This window comes from Magnolia sinica, chromosome 14 (genome assembly GCF_029962835.1).
Source record: "Magnolia sinica isolate HGM2019 chromosome 14, MsV1, whole genome shotgun sequence".
In the NCBI taxonomy this organism is placed as follows: Eukaryota; Viridiplantae; Streptophyta; class Magnoliopsida; order Magnoliales; family Magnoliaceae; genus Magnolia; species Magnolia sinica.
Window position 1 is genome coordinate 8,241,524 of NC_080586.1, and position 11,754 is coordinate 8,253,277.

At 39.5% G+C, this 11,754-nt stretch overlaps 1 protein-coding gene across 1 annotated transcript; it reads left to right on the forward strand.

Moving 5' to 3' along the window:
- Positions 1 to 3,301: 3,301 nt before the first annotated feature.
- LOC131225403 (uncharacterized) lies at positions 3,302 to 4,533 on the forward strand. The gene has a single exon (XM_058220930.1). The coding sequence runs from the start codon at positions 3,411 to 3,413 to the stop codon at positions 3,993 to 3,995; it is 585 nt and encodes a 194-aa protein (XP_058076913.1). The 5' UTR covers positions 3,302 to 3,410; the 3' UTR covers positions 3,996 to 4,533.
- The last annotated feature ends 7,221 nt before the right edge of the window (positions 4,534 to 11,754 follow it).

The following is an 11,754-nucleotide window of genomic DNA, read 5'->3' on the forward strand; positions in this document are numbered from 1 at the left end:
CAAACCTTCATTGCCACCAGCCACATTTCGTCGAGTCATTTTATCAAACAGTTGGTGAGCAACATCAATGGCAAAGTAACTGAGTCACCAAACTGGTTCGATCCGAGTTCGATTCGAGCTGGATTCGAGTTGGATTCGATCCGAGTTGAGTCGAGCTGGGGCCTGCTCGAACTCGGCTCGAACTCATTTTTGAGCTCAAAAAATCAGCTCAACTCGGCTCCAACTCAGCTTCGAAACAAGTCGAATCGAGTTTTTTCGAGTCAAGTCAAGCAAGATAACCGAGCTAGCTCGGTTCATGTACACCACTACAAGGAAGTCTTCAGAATGTCACGTAGTGTTGAAACGGTTACAACAACCGTCGAAACATAGAAAGTCTCTACAAAGTCATGCAGTGTTCAAACAGTTACAACAACCATCATAACGTGGGAAGCATCCATATGATAAATTTAAGGCTATAAACAGCAAGAGAATTTAGTAGGAAGATATGGTCTCATACCAACCAAACTAACCCAATTTTATCTTTCAATTCTCCTTTAAGTTATCTATAATTTACATTCCTTAGTGTAATCCTTTCACTTTTACCAGTCAATTACATTTCGTAGCGTAATCCCTTACTTTTATTTATTATTTACATTCCTTAGGGCCTATTTGATTTTCCAAATCGCATGTAAATGCAATGGGAAATAGTAATTATTACTAGTTCACGTGTTTGTAAATGCATTTGCATTTGTCTTAAAAATCGAGTCAAAAAGTTTGGTTTAAATTTATGGGCCCTACCATGATATATATGATATATCTGAACCGTCCATCAGTTTTAGCGTAACATTTAAAGGCATGATCCAAAAACTGAGCCTGATCCAACACTCAGGTAGTCCATACTAAAGGAAACAATGGCGATGATACATTTTTAACGATAGATATTCAATTCCCTAAATCTTGTGGTGTGGCCCACTTGAGCTTTGTATCAGCCTCGTTTTTTTGATCCAGCCATAAATTCAGCTAGCATAATTGATGAACGGTATGGATAAGACAAAGACATCATGGTGGGCCTCACATATATTTCACAGTCTCATTGGATTTAGAGCTAAAAAAAGTAAGTGTCAAATCAAACATCGATAACAATGCCCTAATTACCCAGTGAAGTAATTATTACTCACTTACAATTCGTTTACCAAATGTTTGAAAAATCAAACATGCCCTTAGCGTAATCCATAGTGGTGATCAAGTATTAGTTAAACCTTAGATATAATGCGAATTTATGCTCATACGATAGATTCAATTTAAGGATTAAGCATAGCTTTCCATCTAGGAAGATGTTTTGTAGCTGTTCTTAGTAGCTAATCATAAGAATTTCATTTTTATTGTTCTTTTATCTGAATTGAAATGTCATTTTATACGGAAGGCAAAGGTATAACCCATTCTCAGATAATGAACCCTACTCTCTAACTATAACCTAATTACTTTAAAATACTATGCAAATTGAGGCAACCAATCTTATTCAATTTCAGTAACATACTATGTATCTACCTGTTTTGGCGCCTGAGGTCATAATTGTTCAATTTGAATTAAGTCACGTATTCAATTACGACCGGATATATAAATTGACCACAATACGACCAAGCAGCGCAAGGCAACATGTCAAATGAAACGTGCTTCATAAATCACATCCAAACCTTCCATTTCTAATCACCACCAGTCCACAAATTGGTGGCTATGATAACCCGTACGTGCAGTGTGATTTTTAGGCTAGAGCCTATCATGATAGGGCCCAATGGATGAACTGCCGATATTCCATACACGCGCCAAATATATAATGATGAAATGCTCGAGAGCTACCATTCATATACATATATGTAACTATGTAAGTGATAGCACCAGATACTCTTTTCATGTGCAGTAGGCCAGTAGCCACAAGCCGTGTGATATGCCAAACGAGCCCACTATTTAGTGATATTATAAGCCAATTAATCCCATCTATTTCGTATCCATCATCCGACCGTTAATCCACCACCACCACCATCATTATAGACACATCATCTAAACCGTTAATATTGCAATGCCAGTGATTGGACGGACAAAAATGACCTTTACGATGGTGAAATGCACTGTATCCCTTATGCCGTACTAATCAATGCAGTAAATGAGGGGCCATTTTCCTGCAATCTGGACAAGTCATGTAGTGGGTCGGATCGTGGATGAGCCTGAGTATATTACTTGTTTGCATGACCCGAGCGGCGTATTTATTCCTCTGTACAAACCCCTCTCTCAATTATGGCAAGTTCAGCACAATGCTAAGAGGATTCTGATCTGAATCGTTCATCAGATGGGTCCCATCTCAAATGGTAGTAAACGAATCTGATCTGCCGATCTTAATCCTGGCAGCGGTCACAAATTGAGCAGGAAAAATCCACCAACTGAACCATTGGATTTTGTCTTTTGGATCAGTGGGCCATCTGTAATCAGGCGCATTTGATGAATGGTCTAGATCACCCCTACCCTATCCTAGTTGGACGCGGATTTGCTGCTAAAGCCTTTAGCAGCAAGTTCCTACGCTGGAAACCTATGTGGGGTCCACCGTGATGTTTGTGAGAAATCCACCCCGCCCATCCGTTTTTTGAGCTCATTTTAAGACACGGGGCCAAAAATGGGCCGGATCCAATACTCAAGTGGGCCCAAAACGTGAGGATTGAACTTCTATAGTTGAAATATTCATAGGGACACACAAGTTTTGAATCAGGGTAATATTTGTCTTCTCAGTTCATCCCACTAGGAATGACGTTACGAACGGTATGAATGGCATTTAAACATCACTTCGACCCTGGGAAGGTTCCATCGGTAAGAATTTCCCTATCCACACTTTCCTTTAGTGCAGCCCACTTAAGTCTTGGATCATGCTCACTTTTGATCTCAAGTCCGAAATTGAGTTCAGAAAACGGATGAATGGGGTAGATTTCTCAAAAACATGACGGTGGACCCACCTAAGTTTCCAGTGGAGGAACTTTTATATATTACAAACCATAAAGGAAGTTATTTGATACTCCGGCTGCATCTGACGCTTGATACTCCGTCCAACAAATGTATTAATCTGTAAGGATTAAGGAATCAAAAAGTATAACTTTTTGTTTATGAAACATACGAACTTATACAGGTTTGATTTGAATTACTTGTATTCCATATATCCAATTTATAAGTATTTTATAAGTGCCTGTGTATCATCCATCACACTCCGCCAGAGTATCAAAGGTGAGTCAGATGATAAGGGCTCACAAGATGTTGCGACGCCCACCGCACCCATTCACATGTTGGAGCAGTTTAACAAAAACACAGACTCTTCCACCATTTAATACAATCCATTCAAACCTTACCTTCATTCATTCCTCACCCTTCATTTCAATTCCTCTCTCTCTCTCATGGGCAACTACATTTCACGGCGTACATGCGCGATTGCCGGAAAAGTCATACTCACCGACGGCTCGGTCCACAAGTTCGACGAACCGCTATCGGTGGCGGAGCTAATGCTCGACCACCCACAGCAATTCGTTATCGAATTCCAGTCCATCGTCGCCGGACACAGGCCGGCCCCACTGCCGGCCGACCAGATGCTGGAGATAGACAAGGTCTACTTGATGCTTCCAATGAAGAGAGGGAAGGCGGCGGCATTCTCGGTCGATGAGACACGTCGGATCATGGACTGGGCTAGATTTGCATTGGGTTCCCGGTCATTTTCGACTACTGGCCGGATTCTTACACTTCTCGCGGCAGTATGTCCGATGGCCCGTGGGAAAGGAGAGGAGACTATGTTAAGGAGAAAAGATGGTTTGGTGGAGAAAGAGGAGGAGGGCGAGGGGCCGGAATTTCTGCCGGAGAATTTGGACGGGAGGCCGGAGTTTTCAAGTAGGCAGCTTTCAGGGAAAGGGTGGAAGCCGGCTTTAGATACAATTAAGGAGAAGGGAATTGAGAAGAAGGTTTCTCATTGGCTTTTTCATGTAGGTTAAGCTTAAACTAAGACATGATGTGTGGGGCCCACCAATATGTATGCATGGCATCGAATCCGTTCATCATGCACATCCGTTCATGCTCTCCCATGCATGAATATGGCCTATCTAAAACTAGGGTGGGATAGGGATGCCCGCCATTAAAAGCTATGCAGATGTTGTGTGGGGGCCACCGTATTTTGTATATGAGATCTGATCCGTTCATAAGATGCACCCGGCAGTGGACACCCCGAAAATCAGCCATTCCAAAACTCGGGTGGGTGACACCACCCATTTTAGAGGTTTGAGCTCTGGATCGGCTGATTTTTGGCTGACAAGGAGAACATGATGGGGCGCACGTGATGGATGGATTGGATGTGTAGACATAATAGTGGGCCCCACACATCATGTTGTATAAGCTTAACCTACAAAGCTTTGTAGTGGGTCCGGCCTCGTTTTAAAATGGGAGCCGTTAGGGTCTGCATATTACTGGATTAGTAGAACTTGTATGTATTGCATGATGATAGCTATGTTTGCTATGTATGAATGGATGGTTGAAAAAAAAATCAGTAGTCCATATCTACATGTGGCCCACATGATGAGTGATCAGCTTGATTTTATGGGTGGGACAAATATACCCATGCATGTTTTCATTTTGTACATGTGGGCCTATATTTTTGTGGTCTGGATAATTAATCTGATAGGCATTCTCATGCATGGAGCATATATTGAAAAAGGTGAATAGACACTTCCAACTCACACCATAAACACTATTATGGAAGAATATATGAGGGGAATTCAGATCCTTTCCTTACCATTATCGGAGAAATTATTTTTTCTGCATTGTGATTGGTCTGTGTCATCACTGACATTATTAGCGCTGCAGCATTAAATGCAATGTGTGATGATGTGGCTCAATAAAATTGCAACAAGAAGGATTCTCCTGCTTATGTCAAAGTAGAGGATCAGGATTCATATTAGGGAGGCATAAAGCACTGGTGTATGAATGTATATAAAGGGACTTTAACATTTTTCAAGTGAGATGTCCAAAACCCTTCAATTGGTGGGCCCGCAAATAGACAGACAAGAGAAGGAATAGCAATGGCTGGTGCTCAACTGAAGGAAGGCTGAAGATTGGATTGGTGGTATCTTCAAATGCCTTAATCCAGGTGGGACCAATGAAACCATTGTTCTTCATCACTGATAATGGGCTCCACTGAGCAAATGAATTACCCGATGATATTGCGGTTCGGGTCCACATTTTCTTTTGACAGGGGTGGAAAATGGGTCTTCTTTGGTCTGAGCCAGGATAGGCCCAGACGGCTCCAACACTACTGGTCCCAGGTGCTTTACTGAGCTCAAATCAACCCAGCATATAGGCCCAAGCCCAAGACTGTAAATTTTAGTTGAGCTGCAGTCTGAAAATTTGATCAAATCCATTAGATGAATGTTCCTAATCTATCACTTGAACTAATGGGCCACAAATGCATATAGAAATACACATTTGCAAAAATAAAACCTAAGTCTACATGCAAGACGCGCATAGCCTAACCGGTCATTTGAATGACATATAAGTAGAATAAAACACATGTACACAAGTAGACGGGTGGGGTGAGCTGGGCTAACATTAGCTAAGCCCAAGCTCAAATTAAAATTGATCTGGCAATACTTGCCAATTGACAGGCTGAAGCTAATATTCATTATGTGTAAAATAAGAGATACATAAGTCTAAATATTTTATTTTCATGACCTTATGACAGGGCTAGGAAAGAAAAGATTACCTTATCTTTCTTTCCTTTTCCTTTTTAATTTATCTTCTTTCTTGTATGATATATTTCTAGCTGAATAATTGAATTGAATCTTAATGTGGTGTGAATTGATGTAGATGCAGTTATTGGAACAATCCTGCCTTGTATTCAAAAGAGTAATTGAAATTTTATATTTCAAAATTATCACAGGTACGTGAATTTATTCTAAATCTAAACCAAGTTGCGATTTTCACCCATTAATAGTTATGTTTTGTAGTTAGTATCATGTAGACAACCCACCCTAATTAGGAACAGAAATACTCTCGACTTCAATACTAGCTTTGATCAAGAGTGCAACACGGTTCAGTGTTCGTAAAAACAGTCGATACATAGTGGACAAGGTATGACCCAAGATGATTTTCGGAGGTAATCAATGGCTCGGATCAGCCAATCAGATGATTCGTCCATTTGTTTCTTTGCACAATCATATAGGTTGTGGGACTGCTAAACATGCAATATAGTTGCTCTCGAGAAAACCCTAAAACCCAAAAATGGCTCAAATGGAAAGCCCAAGAAGGCCTTTGATGTGACCCAGAAATGATTAACAATACAGATCCACGAAATCATAGCCTGCTTGGCCTAATCTGGGCCATTCGCCCAAGGTACCAGTAAGCCACAAACTGATTGAACCACATTTCCATGACTCAAACGACACCAATATCATACAGGAATACATATGAGGGATCCCCGTGATATATAAAAAAACAACCACCAGATTAAATTAGTCGTTGCAGGAGGCAAAAGCGAAAGTGGGAGCACTGTAGCTCCGAAACATCCGTTAAACATAACACAGGCTTTAATTTTTAAAGCTCTTAAAATGGCTTCTTTTCTTTTTTTTTTTCAAAAATGACCCTTAAATTCCTCGAATTCCAGTCTCCTTTGCAAAAGCCTTTGCGTCTGACATGTAAAGAAAAAAGAGAGTACTTAAAAACAGCCCGTGACGAACCGTTATTAGGCTCTTTCAGCCTATTTAAGAGTCACAACTGCAAATGGGCTGAAAAGGAGAGTGCGAGAGGAGGTAGAGGTTATGGGATGGTTTAATCTTTGCTAAAGAGCTGCTTGGGGGTGGATTCTCAAGCTTAGTTGCAGTTGCAGCATGTCGTTGCTTACTTGAAGCTATACGTGCTTAAACGTATCTGATTCTCTGTCACTTCATAGAAGTACCCTTTACAAGGCTACTTTATCCAATTGATGTTTGAATCATCTGAAAGCAAAAAAAGATGCTGAAATCAAAAGTATGGTTGGAAATTGGGACACCCAGCCATCCATTTTGACCGAAGAGGATCTCTGGTTTTTCTTTCCCTTCTCACATCTTGAATCAAATCGTACTTCACTATCTACATTTTAAAAGCATCGACAACTTCTACACATGCACATATCTTCACCAAACAATTCTATTGATTTTTAAAATTTTCTTTATTTCACCTATTTAGGATCCCAAAACCCAGCTTAGTATAGCTTGATATGGTAAAATTGGGAGTTCCTATGAATTCCTCTAAAAATCATAAAGTGTCGTAAAGTAGAGACTGTGTAATTCATGGGCAAAAAAGGTTGCCTAATTCCTTATTTTTTTATAACTGAGACTTTTGCTCAAATATTACAGTGTACCAACTACATGAGTCACTCAGTTGAGAAAATCCTGTGATTTATCCTCTAGGCAATTTTATAAGTTTTAGCCAACCATAGAGTCTGAGGCTATATTTTAGCTAGAGACAATTTTAAGTCAATAACACAATTTTTTTTGCACCGGAGCCAAATCCATATGTAATCCAAACTTGACAAGCATCACCCGAACTAAGGAGAGTCAAACCAGAAAGAAATGAGTGAGGGTCAATCCCCCACATTCGCGCGAGGGAGCGTGTTCACAAAATGTTGACTCTATTGAGGATTGCTAGCCACTAGCCAAGGCTCGACTCGAAACATGAGACTTTACGATTTTTTCAAGAATCCTTTCACTTTAGCTGTTCTAGTGAAATATTGGTCCGTTGGCATTCCAGTCTTTACTGACCCCATGTTAACGTACCAATCTACTAACTAACTAACTTTCTAGTCTATACTAGTCCGTTTTACTTTCTTGCTTGCATTTTATATTTTAGTGCAAATTGATCCTTTTATTTTCTCGTGAGCATCCTGCATTCTAGTTGTCACTGGTCCATTTAGTTTATCACAATCTAGTTCGTGGTAGCCTTTTTACCTTTTATATTTCTATATCGTAATATTCCAATGTACACTGGTCCTCTTTTATTTTCCTATCATTTACATTTTAAATGTTCGCCTCCCTTGATTAGGAAAAAAAAAAAAGATAAGACAAAAAGTCATAAGTTGGTCAAAAGAACGAGAGTCGACTTCCTTTAGTCCGTTGTTCTTTGGTAGCTCATGGTAAAGTGATCAGTTGGTAAATGACTAGTCATATGTTCAAATCCTACTTGGAGAGATTTCATAGCTATGGCTTTTCTGACTTAGCAATTTGGTGGATCTGGTGAATTACACTTGCTTCTAAATAGATGTGGGACAAAGGACTCATGGTATATGTTGCCCACCCTTCCTCTACTTTGAGAATCGTGTGAACGGATAATAGGCAGAAGAGAAGGATGTCCCTTTTTTTTCCAAGAGTGGACGAAGGCATAACTTAACAACCTCCCTTTTTTTACTTCAAAGACGGGAAATGCCCTACTCGTCGGTTTGAACTATGGGCAATTATGATGCTTATATAAAAGCTAATCCACCAATCAGTTTAGACATCCTATTTTGATCGTAAATAATAGATCTTAGTATAATGAAAAATTCAAATGAACTATATCATGACTAAAACTTCTAAATTTAATTAGTATATCCTAACTAAGTTTTGGATGGAAATTATTTTTTTGAATTTATATGTTCATCTTTTTAGGTTATGACCCCATGAAGGGGTTGGATGGCATATAAAAATGACTGATAGCCTCCAAAAGGTTTCTATGATGGCATTTTTGTTTCCACTATTTCCAGTTTCGCGGCCCACCTTAGCTTCCTATGTAATTATTTTGTAAAAGTCTTAGAAAATAATTTCTTAGTGGATGAACATAATAGATGTCTATGATGGTGGGACCTTGTAACTCAATGTTGCTTATGCATCTTATCGCTCACAATAGAAAGCTATGTGAGGCTACTATAATGTTTGTGAGAAATTAACCCATCCATTCATTTTGTCAATTTTATGTTATTACATGGGCCCACAAAATAAGGCAAATTGAAATCTTAAGTGGCTATACAACAAAGGAAAAACTAGGTAGGAAAAATGTCAAGTTAAAACCTTTTTAGATCCACCATGATCTTTATATGCTATCCACACCGTTTATAGGGTCATTGATGCAGGACATGAAAAATTAAATATGATATACAAGATTTCAGGTTTAGATCCTATCAATTCAGAAACAATTACACAAATTCCGCGTCCAACATGAAAATCCAAACATTCAATTAAAAAGGGGAATCTATGCGGGTCCAAGCCGACACAGGCTATGACTGGACCAATAAAAATTATAAACCAAACGATGTCAAAGGGAAATAAAATCAACTACTCATACATAAAAATCAGTCTCTAATATAAGGGATTCCCTAATTTCAATTCAAAGAACTCTAAGGTGATAAAAAGAGACAAATCAATTAGGGATCATGTAATATAAGGTTAGGATTCATGAAAAACAGCTATGAGAGGATAAAAGAGGATAAAAACCTGAGCTAAAAGATAATCCGTGTGTGGACAGCAACAACGGGCTAGACGGACGTGCGTGTGATCCCGGCCGCATGTGTGTGGGGCCCACTATTCAGAAAAAGGCTACCTTGGCCCTGGTCGGCCAGGGATGAACTCCAAAACTCTCAAATCTCAACTCGATTCGATGTACGGTTTGTGCGTGGTGCTCCGCCGAAGTTTCAGTTCGTTTGCAGGCCGAAATCTGGAAACCTGCTGTAATGAAGAAATCTGATGTAACAAAAGAACAAATTCGAAGTACGGATGGTGGGGGAAAATGAAAAAAAAGATGATGGAAGATGGGGGTGAATTGGGATCGATGTGGCTTCGCACCACGGTAGTTAGCCCTTCGAAAAGAGAGGGCTTCGCACTCACTTTTGAATTCTTCCACAACTCACGAAGAGAGAAGAAAAATAAAGCAGGAATTTTTTTTATTAACTTCAATGAATGAAAAGAACTACAAGGGGTGCCTATTTATAGGGAGAACCCTATATCCAAAAACTCGCACCATGTGCGACACCTATTACTTGGCAATGAAGTAAATTAAAATAAAAACCAAATAAGAAAATCTAAAGCGTTCACGATGTTCTAAATAATAACAATAAGGAAAAGCTAAAATATAAAACCAATCCGACGAGTGGGCCACGATCATGAGATTCCATGGTTTCTTGACTATCGAGCCACTTTTCTGAACCAAAACTTGACTTCTAGCTAGGAGACCCTCCCTGGACGTCGTCATCGAGCCATATCAATGGTGGGGTCCTCCTATATACGTACGTGCGTAGGGGGCGGCGTGAGTGCGCGTGTGCGCGTGATGTCCCCATCAGTCATTCCTACTTAGATAAATTAAAATATTAGTTTGATCCAAAACTTATGTGGGCCCATGAATGTTTCAACAAAGGACGTTCAATCTTTGTTGTTTCCTATCTTGCAACCCACCTGAGTTTTGGATCTGCCTTAATTTTGGGCCCATGTCATAACGTAATATGGTAGAATGGATGGACAAGGTGGATTTCTTACAAACATCATGGTGGGCCCCACCTATCTTCTTTTAGGGAGTGGATTAGGTGCAGCCTTGACCATGGGGCCCATCTTGATGCATTTACTAAAAATTCACGTTGTCCATCCATTTTTCCATTTCATTTCACAACATAATAAAAAAACAAAGCATACCCAAATCTAAAAAATGGATGATGCTCGAGGAAAAAGTGTTGGCTAACCATTAAAAACTTTTTGTGGGCCACAAAGTTTTAGATCATAGTGTGATTTGGTTTTTCCCCTTCATCTAATTTTTTGTGACCTTATCAAAGGCTTGGATGGAAAATAAAATTTCTAAAATCATTAAGGTGGCGTTAGGTAGTTTTTAACCGTGATTGTTTAATCAATACCGCGTCCTAGGGCATGGTCCACTTGAGATTTGCATCTGCTTCTTCTTTTTTATTTTTTTGCCCTAAAATGATATAAGAAAATGAATGGACAGCATGGATGTACGATACATACCTCAAGGTAGGCCCCATGGTCAAGGCCTCGGAGAGGCCGGCCCGCACCTAAACTCCTCCCCTTCTTTTCCACAATACAAATTGGCTAATGATGCCATTAGCTGCCGGTGGGTATTGCTCAGTGCTTTATGGGCCCCATGGTAATGCTGTCCATCCATTTATCCAGAACATTTTATGTTATGAAACAAAAAATGAGTTAGATCCAACTCTCAAGTGGACCACATTACATGAAAAAATGTTGATTCAATGCCCACTATTAAAAAATCTTGGGGCTAAGAAAGTTTTGGATCACGTTGATATTGTTTTTTCCCTTCACTTGTCTTTGTATGACCTAATCAACATGCTAGACATCAAATAAACAATACAATGGGCCATAGATCCAAATCTCAAGTGGACTAAATTATAGGGGATGCTGTTGATTGAACACTCACCGTTAAAATTTCCTTGGGCTACAAGTTTTGGATCATGTTGACATTGTTTTTTTTTTTTTCCCTTTATTGGGGTTTGTATGACCTGGCCAATAAATTGGATGTCAAATGACAATTGTAAACGGCCCAAAGATGTTTTGAAAGGTGGACATGCAATAAGTACTGTTTTTGAAATTTAAATTTCTTTTAGGGGCATTTGGCTCAAAGTATTAGATGGTGTAATTCTATCTAGCATTTGGAGAGGATAGAAAGGGTTGAGATTAGGTGAGATATAATTGCATTTGGTCCCATGCAGAATTTTCATAGATTTTGAAATCC

Excerpts from the sequence above, each read along its gene's own strand:
- LOC131225403 (XM_058220930.1), top strand. The coding sequence starts at position 3,411 with ATGGGCAACTACATTTCACGGCGTACATGCGCGATTGCCGGAAAAGTC.